The sequence below is a fragment of the Lemur catta genome, chromosome 26 (assembly GCF_020740605.2).
Source record: "Lemur catta isolate mLemCat1 chromosome 26, mLemCat1.pri, whole genome shotgun sequence".
In the NCBI taxonomy this organism is placed as follows: Eukaryota; Metazoa; Chordata; class Mammalia; order Primates; family Lemuridae; genus Lemur; species Lemur catta.
In genome coordinates, this window is record NC_059153.1 from 2,096,031 (window position 1) to 2,123,280 (window position 27,250).

A 27,250-nucleotide genomic window follows, 5' to 3' on the forward strand; every position below is an offset into this window, starting at 1 on the left:
GAGGGAACAGACTGAAGACATATTAAGGGAGCGCGGTTTTTAAGATGACACTTTGAAGAATCAAAAGAGGTGGAAGAGTCAAGAGTTCATTCATTGATTCGTTCAACTTATTTCATGAGTCCTGCTATGTGCCAGGACTGTGAGGGGTGCTGGGAATTTAGCAGTGAAAAAGGTATTTGTCCCTGAATTTGAGACACTGAGTTTCTGACACTACGACTGGCTGTCTGGTCGTGCACAGCAATTAACACCCTGCCATTCCCGCTGGGATGCAAGTAAATGTGAGCAGCATTGTTATCTGTCCCTGCAGAACACAGCAGATGGAGAGAGAGATGTGCTGACATAATACCAGAAGGGGCACATCTGCTGTGTTCTAACAAAGCACTATTTAAAAATTTTATTTTAATTATGAAAGTAATGTATCCTTTTGTATCACAGAAAAATTAGGAAAGTAATGTGCACTTTTTGTAGAAAATTAGGAAATACAGCAGTTTCAAAGAAGGCGGAAAGAATCTGTAATCTCATCACATAAAAACGGCCATCTTTATGTCCCTTTGGACTTTTTTCAATGCACATAATAACGAATGAGCCAATTTCTTCCATCTTAAGCCTGCTGTGAACATTTGTCCATTCCAGAAAATAAGTGTCGTTTTTAATGGTTGTGTAATAATCCACTACATGGATGCTTTACGATTTAATTAATCCACTATTTTTAATGGGGTATTTTTAATCTTTCAGAAATCACTGAAGGTCAAGTGGAAATTTATTCCACTAGTTTAAACAATAATGTTTCTTAAAAATAATAATGTCTCTTACGGTCTACACGAATTCAGAACTATGCAGTGAAGGGATTGTCGGAAATGTAGTTCCAGCTTAGCTAAATTGACACGATACAAATCCACCACAGTTGATACCTTCTCAACTTGGCATCCATGTGTACCTTTCAGAATCATATTTAACTTACTTTTCAAATGAGGACAATAGCATCATCATGCTTCCACCCAACACAATGCATAGATGGATAAGACTCTGGGGAAACTCTCACAAATGCACAGTAAGAGCAGCAAACTTCACCTGTACTTAGATACTACAATGTTTGTACATATTTTTATGATTATGGTCTTCAAACCATTTCTCAATATTTGAGTCACTAACTAATTAAAAGTGCAGAACCAATTCATGGCATCCTGTAAAAAAACCATGGGCTTAGTAACAGGAACACAAAAAATATATAAACATGGGCTCAGTAAGGTGTCGGTATGTTCTGGATTTGTATAATCAGCCACTCAACTCTTACTCCAAAGGGAAACTGACATTTGTAGAGTCTTAAAAGATTATATATATATATATAAAAGAAAAGCAAAACAGAAAACAAAAACCCTTTTAGATCATCTGGCCCATCTCCATATGAATTTTGTGTCACATATTTTTATCTATTTGGATTGTAAATAAATGTAACCCAGGCCAGAGATGATGGTGGCTCAGACCCGGGTCCCAGCAGTGGACTCGAGAGAGGTAAATGAATTAAAGATATTTTGATAGTGCAGCCAAAATGACATGCTGATATTTTGGATGCAAAGAGTTAATAGGGAGAGAAATCAGGATGACTTCAACATTTTTGGCCTGGGTGATTTTATTATACCATTTGCCAACAGAGGGATGAGTGAGGCAGGAGCAAAGTTGAGAGGAAACCGAGGATTATTCAGAAGAGTATTTTGCTTCTGCCAGGATAGCAGCAGTAAGGCATCCCTGTGATGTCCCGTGGGTATCTGCGACAGATTCGGGCTGGATTTTTTTAAAAAATTGATAACATATTATTTTATCAATTAATAATAATCATCATTATCATCATCACCACTACTCCATCGGGGAGAACAGGCTCAGCAACCCAGCGCCGTCTCCCGCCCTTGAAAACGCCGCCAGCGGGAGGGGCGGGGCCTCCCATTCATGCTCCAGCGTTGGGAACCCGGCGCGTCTCGCATCCAATCAGCTTCCAGATCCCCCGCCGCGTCACGAGTGGGCGGGGCTCCGCCGGGTCCGCGGCTCAGGCTTGGCCACGTTTGAAGCCCCGCAGGTCCTTGAAGGTGCATAAATAGCCATTAAATCCTTTGGCGAAGAATTGCGTTCCCCTTCCAATTTGAGATGAGGAAAATTAAGTAATTAATTCTTTTTCTTCCTGTTATTTATTCGTTTGGTTTAGTGTCTTAGTGTCTTCTCTGGGTCTGGAAACCACCTCCGAGCTGCGCGGATCTGCGGCTCCCCTCCCCGCGCATGCGCGGCGGGTGCGGAGGGCGGGCCTGTTTCCGGGAGGCGCGTGGGGCGCGAGGCCCGGAGCCGCCGCGGCCGCCAGCGACATGGAGACGCTGTACCGAGTCCCGTTCTTCGTGCTCGAATGTCCCAACCTGAAGCTGAAGAAGCCGCCCTGGGTGCACATGCCGTCGGCCATGACGGTGTACGCCCTGGTGGTGGTGTCCTACTTCCTCATCACCGGAGGTAACTCGCGCCGGCCGGGGCCCGCGGGGCTGCGGCGCGGAGAGGTGACGCGCCCGGGAGGCGACTCTGTCGCGCGGCTGTCGCGGCCCCGGGCGGGCGTCGCGCTGCTCCCGAGCGTCCCGCGAGGCGGAGGGCGGCCCCGGGGCCCCGAGCGGCGACGTCCGGGCTCAGTCGCCTTCGCTGCCCGCGCTGTGTCGCGACGGCTCGCGTCCTCGGTCCCTCCGCCGTCCCTCCCCGCCAGCCGCCGGTCCCGGGGGTCCGGGTCACATATATCTTTCAAGCCCAGAATTGTTGCTCTTTTTATCGCTTGCCACGCGACCGCGGTGCCGGGACGGTCCGGCCTGGGCCGCTGTCCTTCCACGGTCAAGTGCGTGTGGACTTTCGTCCTTGTCCGCGGCCCCCGGACCCTTGGAAGCGACGTGACAGTCTCGATGTCTGTTAGCGCGGAGTCAGGGTCCCGGGTCGCTTTCTGCATCGTCTGCAATAGCTAAGGAGGGCGTTTTGCGAAAGCACCGTTTTGATCCGTATTTGAGATTAGGAGGTTTGCAGGAGAATCTGGGCCAGAAGCTGAGAATTTAAAAAATAAAAATGACATTGCTGTTAAGCGCTTCTGAATGATCTGTCGTCTTATCCTGCCCTTTTCAAATAGAAAATTGCGAAGGGGCGTCTCCTTGCGTGCTGGTGAGCTGGCAGCCCGGCCGCAGGCTCTCCCCGGCCACCACCCTTGCAAGCCACAGTGCTGAGGTTTACCCAGGACGGTGCTGCTGCTGCGCTTTTAGATTTGGGGACGTTGTGTGCTTACTTTGGAAATCATAAAAAGTAAAGCTCTGCAGGTTAGCGACAGCAAAAGTAGTTCTGCTTTTAAGGGAAAAGCCACATAATCATTATTTTTCATTACCTGTTTTGTGAGAGTAGTTGGCACCGAAGAGGGAAGGATCTAGAACTGAGGGGTCTTGGAGTCCACTTGCTCAAGGCTTCCTGGGCGCAGCTCCGGCTCATGGTCCTCGAATTTGGCTCAGGATAAATCTTTTTAAAATTAAAAAACAACAACAGAAAACTGAGGGGTCTTACCGCTTGCCCCAGTCTAAGTGACAGTTATCTTAGGTTCATTTAAATAAATCGCATTTTAAATATTTTTTTAGTTGGCAGGGTACTATTTAGCATTGCATTAGCATTAACATTTGCTCAGCACAGTTAATGGCTACTGTATTACTGAATAAACATAGAATGCATGTGCTTTTTTTTTTTTTTTTTAAATGAGTGATAGAGTCTTTATCTGCTAGTCGCTTTAGTGTAACCCTTACTAACCGTGGAGCCTGATCCTTCATGAGAAGCCTTAGTTTTCCTTCTGGCCACTTTTCCCCTGCTGATTATTGTATTGGGGAGATTTTTCTGCTGCAACCACTGGGGCAAAGTAGAAAGGACACCTTGTAGTGACCAAATCCATGAAGTAATCATGGATGATGAATTGGTTTTGCTACAGGGAGGAAAGGAGTCTCCTAAAAACTGTGGGTGTGCTTTTATAAACAAACGATATTTATTGCTGAGAAATAGCAAATAGTATTGAGTTCCTATTAAGTTCTAGGCACTAGGTACTGGAGATAATTGAACAAAACATAAGGACTCTGCTCTCTTGAAGCTTATAATGTCACGGTTGAGACATGTTAAATAGCACATAATTTCTTTCCATTAGCAATTGTCACAAATGCAATGAAGGAAAGAACAAGAGGTTATGAGAAAATAGTGGGAGTTGGGAGCATCATTTAGATTGGAATGTGGTTCCTGAGGGAATGACGTGTAAGTCAAAACCTGAAAGGCTGGGGGAAAGGGTATGTTAGGCAGAAGGAAAAGCAGGACAAATGTGGGATCTAGAGACCAATTAGGTGGCTTTTGTAGTTGACTTAGACTATGCTATATTGATGGCAGTGGAGATAGAGGATAATATAATGAAAAGCATGTTGGAAGTAGATTCAGTAAATCTTGATGAATTCACTGGATATAGGGGAAGAATGAGGTGCGAGGGAATCTTACCCATTTCTGATTTGAGCCTTTGAGTAGATGGAAGTGTTATTTTTCTAAGATTGAAGAAATAAAGTTTTTGGTGGGAAATGGTAAACCAGAGGTCACTTTGGAATATAATCAGCTGGATATGCCAAATTTGCAGGTAGGATTCTAGATCTGTCAAAAGAGGTCTCTGTTGAAGTTGGTCAATTAGCAAATGTTTACTGAACTCCCATGAGATATCAAAGAAGATAAAGTCCCTGTTCTGAAGCAGTTTACCTCCAATGGTGTTAATGATATTTGAGAGGTCTTGTGGCATTGAGAGACTTCAGTGCATAGAATTGAAAGCCCTTGTGGCATTGAGAGACTTCAGTGCATAGAATTGAAAGCCCTGGGAACTCAATTTGGAGAGAATGTAGAGAGAAAAGGACAATGGACCAAGCCCTGAGGGACTCCAACATTCAGTGGTTTTATAGAAGAGGAGGCTCAGTAGAGAGGTTGCAAGAAAACCTGGAGAGGAATGTCACAAAAGTCATAAGAAGAGGGTGTTTTTCAAGAAAATGGGTTTAGTAAACTGGATTGAGTGCTTCTGAGAAGCCTCCTAAGATGAGAACTGAGAAGAGTCCGTTGAATTCGACAACATGGAAGTCGTTGGCAACCTGCTAGAGCAGTCTGGGTGGCAGCAGGCGGATTGGAGCGGGTTGAAGACTGAAGGATGGGTAAGCAAGGAAGGGAAGATGGCAAGTTTGCCTAATTTTTTCCAGAAGGAAGCCTGACTCCCGCTCAAAAAGGAAGGATAGAAATAGTATTATTAGCTAAGAGGGTGTGTAGTCCAGGGCGGGTTAGTGTAGGGAAAGAGAAGTTGAAAATATAGGGGAAAGAACAGATACGCAAAGAAACAAAGTCCCTGAGAAGGCAAGAGGGAGTGGAGTCCTGACAACTGCAGAAGGGATCCCATGTTGATGGGGGAGGGACTCTTCTTTAAGTGTAGCTGGAGAGGAGATAGGTTGGATGCTTGTGCCAGAAGTTTGTAGATTTGGTGGGGAGAAGATAAGGGTATTCCTATGTGAATGCTTTGTCTGGCTAGGGTGAGGGAGACACAGGCTTGCTTTGCTTAAGAAAAGCTGGAGATGAGGATGTTTGAAAATAGTGGGGAAAGTAAAGAAAGAGTAGGAGAGATGTTGATGGTGAAGATTTCGAAAGCTGTTTATATTGGTGAACATTAATGCTAATGATCATGACATTATGACATACTGATGAACAATAACGTTAGTGTTTATGAATCTCTTGTACTGCTAGTCTGCCTGTTGGTGTGACTGTAAAATGTCCTTGTTGCACATTTAAGCAACAAAATTTCTCTCGTTAACCTTTTCATTTACAGAAACAAATCCAAGCATATGTGGACCATTTTCTCGAACTAAAATACAGCCGTTAATGCCAAATCTCCTTTATTGTAGGGTCATTCTTGAGTATGAGCAACTGTTATTGAATGAATTTCCTTCATGAAATTTGTACTCCTTTTGGAGATAATATTGTTTTAGAAGGAATTCTAAAACATCAAGTTTACTCTGAGTGGCTTATTGGAAGCGCAGATTAGCCGAGCCCCATTTGATTATAATAATACACTCAAAGCAGTCCTGTTTAAAAGTAAATGAACCTTTAGAGACAATGAAAAGTTATAATCCTATCTTTAAAAAGTAGGAATCCAATCTAATTTTCTCTGTTGTCTTTCATTTAGGAATAATTTATGATGTCATTGTCGAACCTCCAAGCGTTGGCTCGATGACTGATGAACATGGACATCAGAGGCCAGTAGCCTTCTTGGCCTACAGGTAAAAACAGCTTTTTGAGTGATTTGGTAGCAGGAAGGAAGGTTGCTGGGGTATGCCTGCTTATTCAAGAACACAGTAAAACCTGTGAGATCCATCTGTATTTAGACAACAGCTGTTTTAAAATGCAGAGTTCTGAAATGCCAGGAAGGGGGGCAAGAGCAAGAGTAGAAGTATATTATTTATTCATTTATTAGAAAATAAAGTATTTCACAGTGATTGGTGTATCACCAATTTAAAGGAGGGTGTCAATTTAAAATACATTTATAAACTATTCTCGGGGTCAGCGGACTACAGCCAGTTTTTTTTTTTTTTTTTTTGTAAATAAAGTTTTATTGAAATCAGACATGCCCATCTGTGTGTCTATAGTCTGTGGCTACTTTCAAGGTACAGTAGCCGAGCTGAGTAAGTGTGACACACGCCATGTGGCCTGCAAGCCTAAGATTTTTACTATATGGGCATTTAAGAAAGTATTTGTGGACCCTGGGCTATACCATTAAATAACAAAATGAATTTTTGAGGCTTGGGGGTTTCATTTCAGCAATGAAACACCATTCCGGCATGGTTTGGTTCAGCTGAACAATGCTTATATTACTTCCTAAAATCTGTTCGTCATCTATGGCGAATGTATCTTGCTCTTGCTCTGTCCTTCCTCAATAAACATTGTTTCCTGCTTGCAAAAAAACAAAAGAAAATCCACTTGATAAATATCTACCTAAATGGAGCTATATGCTTATATTTAAATATATTAAATATTTATATTTAAGCATGGGGTATTCCTGGAAGTAATGATTTTGATTCTCTGGGGAGGGGACCTCAATGACAGGAGACCTCGAGGGTGGGGAGACCTTTCACAGGGTCCTCTTTTGTACTGTTTGAATTTTGAACCTGGTGCATATGTTGTGTTTTCAATGAAAACAATTAGTTAGCAAAAAATACATATCTTCTCTACATATGCCTATGCGTAATCATCCCTTTAACAGAGAAATTGGCTTTTTGAGGTCCCTGAACTCTAAGAGTTTGCCGAAAGCTCTGTATTTCTAGAAAAATCAGATGCATATACAAAGGCTGTCCAGGAAGTATCCAGCCGTTGTTAATCGAATGAGAACGGTTACAGGCTGGTTACTTTCCAGACGGGACTTATGTATATACACACAAATTTGCAGGTAATAATAAGGGTTTACAGCTCACTGAAGTCCTTGTGGGGTCCATGGAACCTTATTTAAGAACACTTGCTTTTAAAATATTTCCCCTTGAAACAAGAAGTTTATTAATTGTTACCATAAAACATCAAGAAACTCCTTCTAACCAATACGAAATTCGTTTGAAATTGCTAGTAGAAATTTAAATAGCATAACTTTTAAAAGCTAAGCTGAAGTTCTGGGTAAAGCGGTCGTATACATAAAATAACTGGCCTTTCTTAGCTAATAATTAAAATATGAGTACTTATTTTATACAGACAGTTGTGTTCGTTGAGGTTTTAAAACACTTTTTGAATGTAAACTCCATGAAGACAGAAAGATTTTTGTCCGTTTTATTCATTGTTGTATCCCCGGAATCTAAAACAATGCTTGATACCTAATAGACTCTCAATAAATATTTGTTCAATGAATGAACAGATGAATATCCAGATATTTTATTTATTTACTATTATTTTATTATTCTTATATTTTACTGTGGTCATCCTTTTCTTTTTCAGAGTAAATGGACAATATATCATGGAAGGACTTGCATCCAGCTTCCTGTTTACAATGGGAGGTTTAGGTTTCATAATCCTGGACCGATCCAATGCACCAAATATTCCAAAACTCAATAGATTTCTTCTTCTATTCATTGGATTCGTCTGTGTTCTATTGAGTTTTTTCATGGCTAGAGTATTCATGAGAATGAAACTGCCGTAAGTTATTTGTGTAGTCAGCAGTTTAATTTATGTTACAAATTGGTGAATGATTACCTAGACATCATAAAATCATAGGAAATTTGATTTAACTTTCATTTAGACAGGTGAAAAGTCCAAGAACCAAAGAAATTTGTGACTTGCTCAAGGTTATAGCTGCAGTTAATAGCAAAATTGAAACTAACAAGCCTTCTTGGCTGTTATCCCCATTCATGTCCATGAGAAAATTTATTTTGTCTCAGCATCACGGACTGAAGATAGTTATTTATTGTTTTCTAAAGTGCCTTTTGGTTAATCTGTAACATAGGATTCCAGTAGTAATGGTAATAGTAGGAAATACTTTCAAGCCATTGATTGTTGCTGCTGTTTGAATGTTGGTATGAAGAAAACCCATTAAGACTTGAATGGGAAAGGAGACTTGTTCCCCTCACAGAGATGGGAAAAGGAGATAGAGAAATAGATAGATATTTAAAGATTTGATTCAAAACCTTCAACGTCTTTAGAAGAAAAATAAACTGTTTTTTGGCATCTTTTACAATTCCACTTACAGTCATTAATTTGAAATGTGAACTCTAATCACATTTCCATATATTCTCATTCCAATGCATTAGTAACTTGGACAAGCACAGCACAAAGATTGGCTCTTAGCAATTTTATTTTTTAGGAACTGTGTTAAACGTGAGTTATCAACTATACTGATTTCTTAGTGTGTTTGAGTTTCACAGTTCACTGGTTCTATGGCTTAACCTGTCCCTTGTCTGTAAGACTTCCGGGGTACAGTTTGCAGACTTCCCCTAGAAAGCCAGAAGTCCTTATCCCACTGCGATCATCGTGTTCCCCTCTTAGCCCTGGCAGGATAGGAAAAGTGCAGAGGGTTCTTTTATAGCTGAATTTCTGTGTGGCCGAATAGCCCCTCAGTCTCCTTTGCCAGTGGCTCTTATTTTCCTCTGGGGAAAATAATTCTGGCCACTGGCTAAACTGTATGAAGACTTAGGGACTCCAACCTCTGCCTTTTGTTCCTTGTTTTTCTGCCCCTGTTGGAAATAAGTCAGCATAGCCTAGTGAAGGATACTGGTATGTAAGAGACTGAGGTTTTCACAGCAGAGCAAGAAAAGAGGAGGCTCCCAGAGAAGATAAAGAGGCTTCTAGAAATTAACAACCAAGACAGAATAAGCCTTTGGAGGCATGTAGCAGAACGGAGGAAGTGACCTGCTTTTGCTTCTAGAACCAGATTTGTCCTCATTCTACCCAATGTTCTCATTCTTCCTTATAGCGTTAGGCCCTCTCCCTAGGACGGATGTTAAATAAGAAAAGAAGTATTTGTCTTTTCGCTCTTGCATTTGACTTTTAAGCTAATAGAGCCATCTAATGCTTACAAAAAAGCTTTGGCAAGTGTTTGATTCTCTGGACTGCCTCCATCTTACTTTTATAATTATTTATGTAAACATCTGTCTTCCCACCCCCATTTTATAGGCTAGTATGCAAGACTATTGACTAAATTCAAGCTTGAGGGTAGGGAAATTGGGTATACTCTCTGGGTTTCAGGTATAGATTATGTTTAGCTCTAATCAGAGCAGAACAGTGGTCTAAACAAAAAGTTGCTACTTTCTGTAACTTGTTATGCAGCTAAAGCTAGATCTGAATTTTTAAGAGGAATGAATTTATGGTTCCCACTTTGATATCATTTCTCATCTACCGCTCCTAATGCCTGGCACCTTGGGTGTGGAGTGGGGAGAAAGGATGGACAGTTTTGGATAAGAGAAGGAGGCAACAGTGTTGCCTTTCCTGGAATACTGGCAGGCCCCAAAGGAGATGGTGGACAAAGTCTGTTGGCCTACATGCTGCACACAACAGAGTTTGGCTTAGTAGCATCGGCAGTTTGAAGTACATGCTGCTGCGTAATCGAGGAAAAAAGGCCTGCTTTGCCCAGACTGGCGAGAATGACCTTTTGACAATTTGAAGTCATATTTATTAAGCCTGGTGAGAAAAGCCAGGGAGCTCCTGAGTAAATGCGATCAGTTCAGAAAAGTTCTCTTACAGGGAGAAGGGAAATGAAAAATAAAAAATAAGATGATAGTAATACTTAAATACTCAAATTAACATGACTTAGGGAATGACATGATTCACCTAAGTGATTCTTTCATGTAACTGAAATGTAGCCCCGCAAATACTAAAACATTGTTTTATTCACTCTTGACATTTTTCTAGTGTGTAAGTTGCGTTGCCACCTTAGCACTCACAGCTGTATGCAGCAGGTATTCCCTCGATACCTGTGATTGGTTGGACAACGAGCATTAGGCAAGATTTTACCTTTTTAACTAAGGGTCATTTTATATTTGTGTTATACATAGTACTACTTTTCAGTTTTTTTAGTTTATTTCCTTGGTGTAGCCTGTCGCTCCCCATCATTGTCAGTGTACACCTGTTGTAATTTCATCCTTTCCCTCCTCCTCTTTTCAGTTTGCTGGTTATATGATTTGAGGAAATAGATGACCTCGCTATTTGATTGCCTTTTAAATCAGTACTGGCTGAAGGAGAGCTTAGTGGCTTGGCTTTGTAACCACGCTTAGAGATGTCTAAGAGTCTCTTCCATTTGCTTCCAGATCTGGAGCTGTAGTCCATAAAATTAAGGCTGTAGAGGGTCTGGCAGCTGCGTTGTGTCAGTGAGTGAAATCTCATATCCAAGGTTCATTTTGAGCAAATGATAGCAGTGATTCTGCAGAAACAAAACATTTGCACAGCTGCTGGGGACAGCGTGTTGTAGAGAGAGTGAGCAGTTTGGAGTCCAGTTTGGGGCTTGCCACTTCCTGGCTCTGAGACTTCGGATTAGTTCTGTGAACTCTCCTGGCCTCAGATTCCAAACCTGGGAAATGAAGCTAATAAGGTGCTCAGAGAGTTAGTTCCTGTCCAGGTTAAATGAGAGGGTGTCTTATGTGCCCTCGAGCGTAATGTCAGCATCAGTGTTTTCATTGCAAAGATAAACAGAGTCCTGAAATGTTTCCAGTTGGATTCTGGCCACAGTTTCAAAAATAAATAAATAAACTATTACTTTTTCTAAAAGAAGACAGTGAGATTTCCATTTCTAGGACCACTGGAGAAGACAGCAGACCAACCAGGAGTGAGGAAACTTGTGTTTTAACGCTGCTTCTGTTCCTTTCCGGCCTCGTGATTGTGAGCAAACCACTTAACTGCCCCTGCAGTCTCATACTCTCCACCTGGTTTAAATGAGGATAATATTCATACTTGTTTCACATACCTTTTTAGGATTGTTGCAAGGATTAAATGCAATAATGTATGTCATAGTATTTTGAGAAATTTCTGTGTTAGCGTTGACCTAGCACGGTGCCTGCCTTAATATGCAGAAGATACTCAATGATTATTTAAAGAGTGGTTGCCTTAAAATAAAGGCTAAATAGAAGATCGGTTATGGTGGCTTTTCCTGTCTCTAGTTGCTTTTTGAATTCTTGATTTACCTTTTTTTTTGGAGACAGAGTCTCTCTCTGTCACCCGGGCTAGAGTGCCGTGGCATCAGCCTAGCTCACAGCAACCTCAGACTCCTGGGCTCAAGCAATCCTGCCTCAGCCTCCCCAGTAGCTGGGACTACAGGCATGTGCCACCATGCCCGGCTAATTTTTTCTATATTTATTTTTAGATGTCCAGCTAATTTCTTTCTATTTTTAGTGGAGACGGGGTCTCGCTCTTGCTCAGGCTGGTCTTGAACTCCTGACCTCAAGCGATCCTCCCACTTCGGCCTCCTGGGATTACACGTGTGAGCCACCAAGCCCAGCCGGAGCTTTAGGTCTTAAAGTATGTTTTTTGTGAACCATCAGGTATTATCGTAGCAAATTTATGTGAAGTCCTCAAAGTCAATTTACATATTCAAAGAACCTTTTGGTTTTTTAATTTTTGTTCACTTTAGGAGTGGGGGAGTTGAGAAGTGTGAGGTTATACTAGAGTTGTAAAGGGGGTTGTGGTTAGGTGAAAGTTCTCTTTACTAAACACGTGGCTCGGGCAGGCTGACAGCAGCAGGAAAAGAGCGTATACATTCTGGTAGGTTATTGGTGGCACACAGATCTAAGTCATGTAGGGAGTCAGGTCAGCAGCTGGAAGGGAGGAAGATCACATTCTTTAGTGCTTAATGTGTGCCAAGCCCTGAAGCAGACCTCAGTGTTTCTACACAAAGTAGTTTTTAAACCCTACCTCACTGGTGAAGACACTTGAGACTCTAATAATAGCAGCTAACATTTGTCACGTGCTTACTATTCTGAGTAGCAGGTAGGGCATGAGTAGATTCCCATATAATCCTTAAAATGAGGTAACCCCGTGTACAGAGACGAACCCAGTAGGCGGTAGGCGCAGGGTCAGAGGGAGAGACATTCTGAAAGCATCGGCGAATACACAGTGTATTAAACACTTTCTTAATGTTGATACTTTTTACGTGATTTTTCTATTTTTTCCTGATTCTATAGATCCTTAATTAATAATAGATCTTCAGGGGTTTATTGTACAAGGAAAGGTGTGGAACTTTGTAACACGCTTTAATTTAAAAGGGATTTCAGGGTTTAACTTGCACATTTAATAAAACGATCTCCTGTTGGAGCCACAGAAGTTTGACCTTATGGACAGGTACAGCTAAAGCACCTAAGTGCTATCCAGATACTTCTTAAAGGAACAGAGGGGCAGGAGCAGGTTTTTCCGGACACTGTTTATTGAGGGCTCCAAGGCCCACCTTCTAGGCACGAATAGCTCCTGCCTCTCCCACTTTCTCCTCTGCTGATGTTAGGGTTTTTAGAAATCGAGACTAGTTTCTTTCCATAAAAAGGTTTGATTTTTGTTGCAATTCCAAGTCCAGAGTAGATCGGTTGACTCTTAACTTTAACTTTCTCGTAACATTTTTTTTCTTTACTTCTTATTCTGTGTCGTTGAGCATACTGCTTTGTAACTTTATACTCTGAGGAGGAAGGGTAATAGAACTGAGGCCTAGTGATTTATTTATGTATTGGGGCAAGGGGGCAAGATATAAAATAAGAAACATAATGGGAAATCACACAATGATATTTTTTGGATCTTGATGTGATTCATCATAAAACTTGGGCACTGTGGAATGTGGCTGCCGTTTCACTTTTCGTGCGTGTGATTTTGTGTCTGCAGGGGCTATCTCATGGGTTAGCGTGCCTTTGGAGAGGAAATCGATGGGTACTGGATTTGCTCCTGTTAATGAGGTTTTAAAGGCGGTACCAATCCTCTGACACGCAGTGTGGAAAAGAAGGAAGAGCAGCGAAGGAAGGAAGGATCTAGCGAAGTGTATGAAAGCTTGGACCAGAATCCCTTCTTGGTGTCACAGACAAGTTCATCACGGCGTTTTCTTCCTGCAGACCTACCCTGACATACCAACGATGTTAACTGGCGTTTTCTTAGTTTTTCATTTCCTAAAATACCCTCCCCATCTACAACTATAATATTAAATAAAATGATTTTTTTTTTCTACAACCCCCTTAACATTTTTTGGAGATGACACTTCTGATTTTCAGAAATTGATGTAAAATCGGGAAGCAAGATTCCCTAAGCTGAGAACTCTGGACAGCTGCTCAGCTTTACCCACGGTGCTTTGCCTTTAAACAGAGTGTGTGACTGTACCTTATCTCAGAGGTGTGTGTAAGACTGCGTCCTGAACAACAAGATGTATGAGAGGAGCAGAAATAAATAACTTTTATAATTAACACCTTTCAGATTTGTTTTCTAACTGATAGTATTATTGACTTTTTGGTCTCCAAATCATTTAGTCCTATCCTGTGACTGTGTTGAGCTGCTTTTGGTAGCCTAAGGTTTCGAAATATGTTTGGCAGGATGCCTTGTAGGGTATTATAATAAAAATAATAATAATTAATTATTTGTTGGAGACAGGGCTCCATGTTGCCCAGGCTGGTCTGGAACTCCTGGCATCAAGGGATTCTCCCGCCTTTGGCCTCCCGAGTTGCTAGGATTACAGGCACGAGCCACCACACTGGGTTTATGTTTATTATCTCGATTGTGGTATGGCTTCAGGAACATATACCTAGGTTAAAACTTTTCAAATTATACGTCTTAAATATGTGTGGTTTTTTAAAAAATGTCAGTTATATCTCAATAAAACTATTTTAAAAAGCCAATCTTAGGCTGGGCGCAGGGGTACACGACAGTAATCCTAGCACTCTGGGAGGCCGAGGCCGGAGGATCGCTCGAGGTCAGGAGTTCGAGACCAGCCTGAGTAAGAGCAAGACCCCATCTCTACAAAAAACAGAAGAATATTAGCAGGGCGTGGTGGTGCACCCCGGTAGTCCCAGCTACTCAGGAGAATGAGGAGGGAGGATCACTTGAGCCCAGGACTTTGAGGCTGCAGTGAGCTATGATCATGCCACTGCACTCTTGAATGTCACCTCCTACCTCTTCCCTCCTCTTTGGCCATCCCCCAGCCCTGCTGCACCCAGTGGTCTGGCTACCTCTTGCCGAGATTACCTGAAGTCCGGTTGCTACCAAGTTTATGGAATTTAGTTCATGTAACTCATTATAAAGTACGCAAGAAAATTCTACTTCTAATTTCATTATCCAAAGTGAGATGTCCTCTGCTGTTGATACTACTAGTGATGGGACCTCCTTGCCTCTCAGGGCAGCCCACTGCATCTTCAGATCTCTCTGTTAGAAAGCTTTTTTTTTGTTTGTTTTGGTTGGTTTCGGTTCCACCCGTGTCTATGTAGAACATACCTAACCGCACGGCACAGTGACAGCCAGCGTTCGAAATACTAAACTCCTGTCCCGTGCCTCCATTTTTTCAGGTTAACCATTTCTAGTTTTTCAGCCTCAGAAACATGAGGTCTGATTCTTTTATGATCACTCTTCTCTTCTAGGTTGTTGACATTCATTTGAAAATCAAGTGCTTGAAAGAATATGTCCTGCTTTTGGGGTGCTTATGGTTAGAGCAATACAGCCTTTTTGGTGGCTGAATACTTCTAATTTAAGTTAATGTCGGTGTTCCGGCGACAGTTACGTGAATCCAGACAGGCACTGTCCCGTGTCGTTAGGCACTCGGGCTTTGGGATCCATCAAATTGGGATTCACACGCCAGCTTTGCCAGTTACAAGCAATGTCACCTGCAGCAAGTTACTTTGATTCTCTGAGCCTCTTTTTCCTCTCGGTAGTGAGAATAACAATACCTATCCTATGGGGATGCTCTGAGAATTAAAAGAGATAATGTGCTGCCTCAGCACCATACAAGGTGCTCTATGTTAGTTCTCTTTCTTCTACAATATTTTCTTTTTTTTTTTTAAATTTTTTTTTTTTTTTTTGAGTCAGAGTCTTGCTCTGTTGCCCAGGCTAGAGTGAGTGCCATGGCATCAGCCTCGCTTACAGCAACCTCAGACTCCTGGGCTCAAGCGATCCTCCTGCCTCAGCCTCCCCAGTAGCTGGGACTACAGGCATGCGCCACCATGCCCGGCTAATTTTTTTCTATGTATATTTTAGCTGTCCTTATAATTTCGATTTTTAGTAGAGACGGGGTCTCGCTCTTGCTCAGGCTGGTCTTGAACTCCTGAGCTCAAACAATCTGCCCGCCTTGGCCTCCCAGAGTGCTAGGATTACAGGCGTGAGCCACCGCGCCCGGCCTACAATATTTTCTTTAAACAAATATTAGTTCTCAGCTTATCTGGGGTTATTTTTTCCCTCACACCCCACACTTTTATTCAGGGCACGATTATCCATTCTCCTCCGGGGCTGGGAGGGGTGGACGTGCACACGGTGGCACGTGTGATAAATAGAGTTGAGGCGTGGAATGTCTGCTTTGATTTGCATGCCCATTTACAAAACTGTTTCTATCATTTATGTTGCTTCCACTGCAGGGTGGAAATGGTTTCCAGGCAGCAGGATGCCACCGCCAGACCGAAGGCCCAGGAGCTGCCTTGGGCTAATGGATGGCATCTCCTCTTCATACAGTCCATTTCTTCCAATGCCTCCCGTCGAGGATGGACCTTCGCACATGCCATTAAGTGCTTATGTTGGCAGTTGTTCCACCTTAGAGAGTTTCCTCCTGACAGCAGAGTGTGAGCACCAGTCTAAACACGGAGCACTCAGGGTCTGACCAGATTAATAGGTTGGAACAGCCATAAATCAGTCCCCCTACTGTCTGCACTATTTTAACCGAGATGATAAGAAAACAACTCGCAATTTTAACCCCCACCCTGTGGAAATTGCTATACTGTATCTTTTCACGTACATTTTACAATTGTAGAATACCATATTTCACCTTCCAAAAGTGACCTCATATCGATCATTTAATTCTAACAAGGACCCCAATCACCTTCTGGATCCCTTAGTGTCCATGAAAAGCAATGGCTGGCCAAGTCAACAAGGGAAGGTACCATGCTGGGTGCTTTATACATATTATTTCCAGCCCTTACAATAATTCATTCTGGTAGATACTATTGTCTCCATTTTACAGGGATCGGCTGGGATTGATCGGAAGCGTGCGAAGCTCTAAATCCCTTGTCCTTTGTACAGGGTCATCATATACTTCTTGTCCTCTATTCCAATTCATTGTTAAAAGTCTGTCTTTCCTGTGGACAGTGGTTACTTTGAGAGGTGGGGGTGGTGACCAGGAAGGGATATGAGGGGAGGTTTGGGGGTCGCTGGTCATGTTTCTTCATTTGGGTACGACTTAGATGAGTGTGTACACTTTGGGAAAATGTATTGAGTTGTATACTTAGGCTTAGTGCACTTTCTGAATTATATAGTTCAGTAAGAAGTTTTTTTAAAGCCAGTTTTTTTTTTTCAAAGTGCAAGCTTTTTACTTTTACATGGCCTCAATCCTCCTGGCAATCCTGGAAGTAGACACATAGGAAAGCTATTGTTAGTCCACAATATTAACAATAACAACACCCCTCTTCCTTCTCCAGTTTTGGGGTTCCTATTGTGTGCTTGCCATTGTATTTTAAATAGGTGATCTTGCATTCTCGTGGTGGCGTATTACAACTCGTACTTTAAGGTTGAGGTTTATTAAGCCAGAGAGGTAAATATCTCAACCAAGAAACTGCTAGTGGTGGTCAAAACTCCATTCAAATCTTAGTTTGGCTGCAAGTCCAAATCTCGTATCACCTTTTCCCCTGAGAAAAACGGGCAGCAATTTTAAACCAGAAAGCATCTTTAATATGTAAATTAATTTCATCTTTTAAAATTTCATACTCATTGTCTGTATCACGGTCAATATTTCTCGGATTTACTCTACGCGCACTATAATTTTGATAAATTAGAATATTTGACTTTCTCCACTTCTCTCTTATCTTTACACAATAACTGTAAGTCTGATTATCATTCTTCATTTTTTTTTCCTTCTTTAACTTCCATACACCTGCAACTGCACTAAAAATTTTTTATCTCTTTTTTGTATCATTGTTTATATTAGGTGAACTCTATGAATTCACACATTTGCTCATGAGAGCAATGTTAAGAAGTATAATTATCAGCAATTATTTGCCATACAAATGGCATGCCTTAAAACAAATTAGTTTCACGTTTTGAAGGTTAAAATAACTCTTGACTGAGAAGTACCCAAACATCCACTAGGTGTTGCTGCTGTACCCTGAATTAGCTACAAGAAGGCAAAGTAATACAATAGGTAAAGTAATAAATATATAATTCCACCCACAAATTCATTATCATGATTGTTTGAGCAATTATTTGGGGAAGACAAGCAAGAAAATAAATGATACATAATTTATTTCTATATAATTTTGAAGAAGCTATCATTTGCAACTTTTGTTTCTTATATGGAAAGAAAGTTATGTTAGAAGAGAAGCTAATAGGTCAATGCTGATGTTTATTTTTTAGAAAAAGAAAGGAATATATAAAAATAGAAATTTTAAGGCATGCAAAACAATTAAAAATAAAGTGTATATATATATATATATATAGAGAGAGAGAGAGAGAGAGAGAGAGAGACTTTAGACAATGCTATGTTTTAACAATGTTGAAAACTGTCGGTTAATGTAACAATTACTAATCTGTGAATTTGGTCAAATTCCGTAGTAAACTCTTGCAGGAAAGAGAAAACCTTAGTTTTGATTCTGGCTCAAAAGCCAAGCTCTATTTCTTTTATTTCCAGGCCTATAGAATAGCAATAGTTGCCCAAAACAATCAAGCATAAACTGTCAATTTTACAAACCACGCTTTCTTTACCGTGTAGGACTGAGGTGTTGGAAGTTCTATGACGTTGTTGATTGTGACAATACGTGCGACTCAAGTTCAAGAAGGCTAGGAGGCAGGAAGACCAGCCCGCTATGAGTACTATCATTACAGTTGGCATATGAAGTGAAATAAGGTGGAATATTAATATTTTTCTTTTAACGTTAGTTTCCGTTTTGTGCCATCTGGAGGAACAAGAGTCATCCACACTCCCCTCCCAAGCAGGGGGGCTGCGGTGAGAGCCGGCGTCTGCCCTGGGCCTTCCCTCTTATGGAACAAATTCGCAAGGGCTGTGGCAGTGATTCATGGTTCAGGAAAGACACACCTTTCAGAAGCAGGGATGAAGAAAGAAGGATATTATATGTTTAGTCTTTGCTATTTTTACCCTTCTGGTTTTCAGTTAAATTGTGACTTACAATCGTCTGGTTATGATGACCCCATTAATCCACCAAACAGAAGCTCCATTTGAATCAAAGACTCCTTTTTTTCCCGACTTAAAAGAAAATGAATCTGTGTGTTCTTATACTTTCCTTGCAATATGTTCTGTCATTTCACTGAGGCTGAAAGCCTAGCCAACAGGCCTTTGCAAATAAAAATTTTAGAGTTTCACAGAAATGGGAATAGTGATTAGTGTTTTCATTAAAAATGAACAAACATAAAGACCAAAATAGGGTTTTTTTTTCCTGGCCCTTGTTTATAATATGCATTAAAAATTACTATTGTACTGAGGAAGTATTTTTAAGACTGAAGTTGACCTTAACGGTACTGAAATATTTGAACCTTCTGATTGTGTCATAGGACAGGGACTTTGTGTCATGTACAAATGCCATTTATATATTTAATTGTGCCTGTATTTCTTCAGCATCTACCTCTGCCACTGGACTGCAGACACCACAAGGAATTTTTTTTGCATAAATAGTGTCTATACAAACGTGCTTTAAAAGTCTATACAAGCCACAGCCAACAGCATTGCACCTGTAGCCCACCCTCCACTTCCTACCCAGCTTTTAATTATTTTAAATCAAAATCCAGAATCACACTGTTTCGTTGTAAGTATTCAGTATTTATCTCTTCAAGATATAAAGGATTTTCCTGATCCTTTGCAGGTAATTTGTTTTAGTATCCCCGAAAGTTTTTGGGGAATTATTTTTCTCTTCCTTTTTTTTAATTTTTATTTTTTTAAAGGCTGGTCAAGGGAAGAAAGCAGTGGGAGTGGAGACAGGAAATTACTTTTCTTCCTAGAATTCTGAAATTTGCTGATGTGTCCGAGGGGCATTTTCTTCTGTGATCTGTAATCTCATTATTCTTTGGTTCCAAGAAATGTTCTTCAGTTGTTTCCTCAATGATTTCTTTGCCTCGTTACTCATGTTGGACCTCTAGAAATAGTGCTCTAACTTTCTTTCCTTGCTATTTTTCAACGCTTTGATGTTTTTGTTCTACTTTTCTCAACTTCATCTTCCTACGCACCTATCAAAGTGTTCATTTCTGCTATTATAGTTTTAATGTCTCAGAGCTCTTTTTTATGGTTTCCGAATGTTTCTTTTTTTCTAGCATCTCCTTTTTGTTTCACTGATGCAATATCTTCTCTCTTTTTCTTTTTGATAACTTAACGATACGTGTTGGAAGTTTTTCTCTCCTCCAAAGTTGCCTTCTTTATTTTGTTTGCTTCTTTGGGCTTCCGTCTTCTGAAGAGGCCTTCATCATTGGGCTTGTAAATCACTTTGCTCTCCGCTCATGATCAGGAAAGCGTGATGCTAAACTGATTGGGCTGCTTGTGATGAGACACAGCTGTAGTCCCAACCACTGGGCAGGCTGAGGCTGGAGGATCACTCGAGCCCAGGAGTTGGAGGCGACAGTGAGCTGTGATCACACCACTGCACTCCAGCCTGGGCAGCAGAGCAAGACTCCATCTCTAGAAAAGAAAACCAACAAAAAGCTGGTTGGCCCACTGACCCTGCGGGAAGGACTTAGCTTGGAGCTTCACTGAAGCTGAGTCCGGGTGAGCTGTATGTAGGGGAATCTCTGAGCTTAGCCCGTAGGTCTTGCTCTTGGGCAGGTCAGATTCTGCAGAAAAGAGTTCTTAAATTTCCCTTCTGGATGGTAAATGTCTGGCTGCCGGCATTCTGGGAGCTGGGTTTGGGAGAAAGGCTAGGAGTGTCTGCATTCAGCGCTAGACATGGGATTGCTGGACATAAGGTTTCATGGTGACCCTCCTGTTTCGTCTGGGTTGGGGTGAAGGATCTGGGAATTGAACTGCTTCTCCAACAGCTCACACCCACACCGCCTTGTCTAGGAATGCTGCTTTCACACCCAGTTCCAGATAGTTCTAGTATTGCCAATGTCTGATCATTTCGAGGACTGTGGTGCAAAGCGTGTTGTTTTTGAACTTTCCTTGCTGCCGGCGCAGGATCTGGGTTTCTCGGGGCTGCTACGTCAGTTCTCACACATGCCTTGGCTTTCCGACTTCCAAAATTTTGTTGCTGTTGTTGCCTCTACTATTTTACTCACGCTTGGAGCTTTAGGTATTAAACAAAACTCATTTCTTATACTTCTGTGGAGAAAAATAGGTGTGTGTGTTCACATCCTCTTAACCTGGAAGAGTCCCCCCTTCCCCCTTTTTTATTTATTTATGTTTTGTTTTGTTTTTTGAGGCTGAGTCCTGCTCTGTCACCCTGGCTAGAGTGCCGAGGTGTCAGCCTCGCTCACAGCAACCTCCAACTCCTGGGCTCAAGCGATCCTCCTGCCTCAGCCTCCCGAGTAGCTGGGACTACAGGCATGTGCCACCATGCCCGGCTAATTTTTTCTATATATATTTTTAGTTGTCCAGATAACTTCTTTTTATTTTTTAGTAGAGACGGGGTCTCACTCTTGCTCAGGCTGGTCTCAGACTCCTGACCTCGAGCGATCCTCCCGCCTCGGCCTCCCAGAGTGCTGGGATTACAGGCCTGAGCCACTGCACCTGCCCCCCACCCTTTTTAAAACCCTAAAATCCCACAACCGTCCTTTAATATAAAGGTGGGCCCTGCTCCTCATGGGGGGCTTAGTCACAGGATTTCTGCCATTGGTGCCTCCAAACATCTTGGATTTGCAGCGAGGGCAGTCAGTGGTCAGCAGGGGCTGGTCACGCCGGATGAGGATGTCTCTGATCTCCTTCTTGGAAGACTCAACCACGTGTTGCTAGTAATAGGCTGCCAGGGCTTTGCAGACAGATGGACAGATTTCATAAATCTGGGCCATGTGACCCCCCATGCTAGGAAAGCTTTGGGAATAAGTCTTTTCCTTTCCTCTCTTTTAGAAAACCTGAATTTTGAATCGTTTGAATCTATTGCCAACATTTTTAAAAAGTCTTTTGATTACAGATGCCAACGAACTCCTCTGGGGCCGCTGAAGTTTCAGTCACAGACTTATTTGTTCTCTGTCACAACTCTCTCCTTCTCTCCCCCCTCCTCCCCTTCCTCTTCCTCCCCTTCCTCTCTTCCTCCTCCTCCTCTTCCTCCTCCTCTCTTCTCGCCTCTTTCCCCTCCCTATACCCCTCCCCCTTCTTTTTCTTCTTAACCCCCACCCCCCACCCCAGCATTTTAAAAAGAAGTTTATTTTCAATCCGACATTTCTGGGTGTTTTGCAGCAGGAAGATTTTTAGGTTATAGAGTTCATAATATTTCTAGGTAGTCCCCATTATTTCTTAAACATATTTCTGGGGGTCTAGCGGGGGTAGAAAGTTCTGAACATTTTTTAACATTTTGGAAGCCTGCTGCCCAATTGCTCCTTAAAAGATTATACCAATTTGCAGTCTCACCTGCAGTTAATGGAAATGCCCCTTTGCTTGAACTCTCATCAGCATGTGTGCTCTTATTTTTTTAAAATGCCAGTTTGATTGGGCTAAACTCATATCTTATTATTTTAACTTGCACTTTTAAATTGTCATGAGCTTGAACATTTTTTCAAAGTTATACTGGCCATTTGATTTCTCTTTTTATTTTTTTAAATATTTACACAAGAAATACATCGATTGCATTCTTATCATATGTGATTGAAAACAGAGAAATACATAAATATATGATACTATGTGGTGTTAAATAAGCAATCTAATTGCATTTTTTCCACAGTTAACTAGATTTTAAAGCACCTATTTATTAATCCTAAAAATCTAAGCTTTCTCTATTGATTAAAAAAGATCTCCACTGATTGTAAATCTGTATTTTAGATATGTCACTGGAGTTGGGACTTTTTCCTTGTCTCTGTCTAGTATCCCGCCAGCATTACATTGTCTAGATATTTTTGCTTAATAGCCTTAATTCCAATCTTTATTCTTTTGTTATATAATTTTGAATGGAATTAAATTACATTTATAAATGAAAGTTGGGAGATTTGAAATTTTATAATATTAATTCTTCTCATCTGAGAATAAGGTATTTTATTCCATTTATTTAGGACTTCTTCTAGATTACTCAGTGAAATTTTGTATTTTTCCTGATGTCAGCGCTGCATGTTTCTTGTCAAGTTTACTCCAAGGTATTTGGAATTTAGAGGCCCTTCTCCATGGTTAGGTTACTGTATCGGGTTCTTTGTGTCCTATTGTATCAGTCAGTATCTCCATAGCTCTTGGCAGTACCTGCTGTCAGAACAGTTGAAATGAGCTTTGAATGCCAGAGGTCTGCTGGGTATTATTTATTCTTCCTGTGCTCAGATGTGGCCACCTCTTATTCTTTTTTATGGCCTGTGGAGAGTTTCCAATGACCTACTGCTGGACCAAGAACCAGAACCTGGACACCTGATTCCAGGCACTTCCTTCCTCACGGGCTCCTCTCCACCCAGGGCCCCCTGAACGACCCCAGGAAAAAGTCAATCGCTTGTTTCCATTTGAACCCAGAGCCTTGCTCCCATATTAATTAAATATCTATATAATATCACAGGATATATGAAGAGCCTGGTCATGGATCAGAAAATTTCAGAAAGAAAGAGGAAAATAATAGCCCTTTCCTACTGAAGCTCTCTATGCCATAGTTGTTTTTTTTTTTTTCTTTTTGAAGGTAAAATAAAATCTTTTATTTTTTAAAATATCTTTCCATATTTTTTCTTTTTTATTGTGGTAAAATAAATACACATAAAATTTTTAATTTAATTTTTTAAGTTTCAGAGTATTATAGGGGTACACATGTTTTGGTTACATGAATTGCTTTTGTGTCACTTGAGTCAAAGTTGCAAGTGTGTCCATCACCAGGCTGGCGTGCACTGGACCTGTTAGGGGTGAATTTACTCATCTCCTCCACGCCCCCCCACCTGCTTGGTTTCCACTGAGTTTTACCGCCATATGTGCTGGAACTAGAAAACTGACCTTCTTAACCATTTTAACGTGTACAGTTCACTAGTGTTAAGTATCTGCACATTGTTATGCAACCAAATCTACAGAATTTTTTTCATCCTGAAAAACTGAAACTCTGTACCTATTAAACAATAACTTCTCAGTCCCCGTCCCTTGGCAACCACCAATCTATTTTCTGTGTATGAGTTTGACTATCCTATTAATAGATACCTTCTCACTATAAGTGAAATCATGAAGTATTTGTCTTTTTGTGATTGGCTTATTTTACTTAGCAGAATGTCCTTCAGGTTGATCCATGTTGTAGTAGGTGTCAGAATTTTCTTCCTTTTTAAGACTGACTAATACTCCATGGTATGTGTATACCACACTCTGTGTATCCATTCACCTGCTGGTAGACATTGGGTTGTTTCCTCCTTCCTCCATTGTGAATAATGCAGCTGAATAATGTTCATGGGTGTACAAATCTCTTTTCAAGACCTTGCTTTCCAAAAACCGTATGTCTGTAAGGTAGCAATCCCTTTTCATTCTTTTCAAAAAATTGTTTAACTCTTTTTATGACATTTTTAACCTACACAAAAATTAAAAAAGGATAGTATAATGAACCTATACATCACACAATATCTAGTTTCAACAAGAGTTTGCTAATTTTGGTTTATCTACTCCCACGCCTACTTTTTATTTACTTTTTTCTGAAGTGTTTTTTTTATTTTAGAAATCATATCATTTTCCCTTAAAACCCTTCAACATGCATCTCTAAGAGATAATAAATGTTTAAACTATAATACCTTTAACATATCTAACAAAATTAACCACAATTTCTTAATGTCTTCTAATACCTAGCTGATGTTCAAATTTCTACATTTTCTCAAAAATATGTAATGCCATTGATTTGTTCAAATTAAACCCCCAAAATGGTCTATAAAAAAGATGCTGCTTTTAATTACTTTCTATGTGTTTCACGAGATTTATCTAATTTGATCCTTACTACAACCTTATGAATCAGGTACTATTAATATCCCAGTTTTACAGAGATGGAAACAGACATAGTGATTAGGTAACTTGCTAAGTAATTGTGGTTCCTGAACTCCCACGTTTAACTCCACTCCGGACCATTTTCCAAAAGAGAAATCCAGGTGTCTTGCACCAGTGAATGGAAAGTAAAGATGAGAAATGAAAACCGTGTTTGCATTGGCTGTCTATGAAGTAAGAGGCAGGCATTAATTTTTATCATTCACCATATCCAAAGGACAATATTATATTCAGGTTATATCTATTCCGAAAGAACGAATTATAAGTTGACAGCTATCCAGATAATTCAGGAAAGCATCTTGCATTTGAGTTGCCTTTCAAAATAAATCCCACTCAGATGATTGCTTTGGTATGAGTAATCTAGGAAGGCTAGTTCATATTTTCAAAATTAAACGAACTCTCAATTTCCTGTTTGTGTAAATACAGCCGTGGCGAAATAGATAAGAAGAAAATTAAAAAGGAAGGAGAATGGCTGGCCTGTGAAAGCCTCATGAAACAGAGCTTCTTGTTTAAACTGTTACTATCTACAAGTATTAGCTTTAAGGTATTGCTTATATACTAGAATATCTTCTATAATAATTTGCAATATTACTCTAGGAAGGAAAAATGAGCCGGAACAATAGACTTTTCATAGTTAAACAGCCAGTGTGAGGCATGGGAAGGCCGGGGATGGCCATCATCCCATAATATGCATTCCTGTGCTGTTGATTTGCCTGTCTCTCCTACCTGGCATATATTCCACACGTGTTTCTGCTGTACAAACTCCAGAGTCTCATGAGAAATGTAAAAATGTGTTCTGGGGACTGCTTTTTAATGGTTGTCTATAAAGAAAGCGTGTGTGTGCTGCATATATCTTGATATTTTTTCTTTTTCATTTTTTTCAGCTTCGCTGCACATTAAAATCATCCATCTTCCTTAGGTCTCCAAACACCACTGTATTTTGAGGATCAGGAAATAAATATGTTTTTGCTTCCTGTCCTCCAGAATAAATTATTTGAGTTGTTTTCCTAGGCTAACTTGTATTTATTTCACTTCCTTTTAGATTTCTTTTACCGCCAGACATTTTTTTTTGGTCAGTGTATAATTTATACCCAGTAAACACATTTCATTCAAAAAAATGTAAAGTCTTTCCTGAAAATGGAAATCATTTAATACTTTTGCCACAAAATTATCCTCAAGATAGATGGAGAATGTTTTACCAAGTCTGATCCGTTTGGGTTGTACAAAGATATATGCAGAGGTGGATAAATACAGAACATATTTAAGGCAATTTAAAAATGGTCTCAGTTTAAAAATAAGTAAAGCAGAACCCTGCTATTAAGGGAAATACAGAGGTTAGAGCTGAGGTTTTTATGATTGTTACTCTACTTTGATCACACTTATATGATGGGATTTGGGCATGACAATACTGGAATCTCATCATAGGGAGGTAGATGACAACATCTTATTAGGTTGAACAGGTTTATTTTGGTTATGTGAAAGGAACCCAGCTCAAATTTGCTGAGATATAAGGGTTATTTTAATTGCTCATTGAATCCAAGAAAAGGTTGAACAGACAAAGCTGTCACCTGGGCCTCAAGAATAGTCGGAATCAGGGCTTCAGTTGCTGTCAACGTCTCTCTGTGTCTTTCCTCTGCACATCCTCCTCCTCCTCTCTCACCGTAGACCAGATTCCTCCGTGTGGAAGGAAGCAGAGCCCACTGAGAACTTCCTAGAATCTTGCACCGTTAACCACTGCCCCAGACGCGATTGCTGCCCTGCCCACGTGCCCTCGCCCGTCTCTGAGGTCACCTGCAATGGGGGAATTGTTCCCTGTTTGTCCTGGCTTCCACCCCAAGCACCTGCATCTCTCCACCTGAGGACATGCTCTAGCTGAGGGAGTGGGTGCGATGGCAGGACTAGAGTGCCAGGTGGTTAGTGCACCCAGGAGTAGCCCTTGGCCCCGGAGGATGGGAGCCGGTGCAGAAATACCTCTCATACTTTCTCATACTTCAGGGAGGTAACCTCTTAGAAGGTCCCCAGCGGGACTTTTTATCATTGCTTTCCTCCTTTTCTTGTCTCACCTCCACACTCTCTTACCATGCTTCCTAGGATCAGCTCCTAAGGAAACTGCTTGTGCCCAAATCCTTGTTTCAGAGTCTACTTTTGGGGGAATCCAAACCAGGACAACCACTCAAGAACAACAGTGAGCCAGTGCAAAAGTTACTGAGAAATTCTTAAGATTGGCCCATGTTGGGCCAAGTGCGTGTCCCTGGGCCAACCAGCTATAGTCATGCCATGGAAGGATACTGTGGCTACCACGGTGGCTAGGAAAGGGATGGAGTATGTTATTCACAGAAGACAGGACACAGGTTGGGATGATGCATTTGTTGGGGGGTATAAGATGATAGGTATTATGCTATCCTATCCCATAAGGTAGTTAATAGCATGTTTTATTTAAAAAAGTCCTTTCTGAGCCACTTTTTAAAATAA

General features: G+C 41.0%; 1 protein-coding gene across 1 annotated transcript; it reads left to right on the plus strand.

Moving 5' to 3' along the window:
- Positions 1-2,282: 2,282 nt before the first annotated feature.
- On the plus strand, positions 2,283-13,937 carry OSTC (oligosaccharyltransferase complex non-catalytic subunit). Its single transcript, XM_045537457.1, has 4 exons — positions 2,283-2,490; positions 6,230-6,323; positions 8,020-8,217; positions 13,369-13,937. The coding sequence occupies exons 1-4, from the start codon at positions 2,352-2,354 to the stop codon at positions 13,385-13,387; spliced, it is 450 nt and encodes a 149-aa protein (XP_045393413.1). The 5' UTR covers positions 2,283-2,351; the 3' UTR covers positions 13,388-13,937.
- Positions 13,938-27,250: the final 13,313 nt, after the last annotated feature.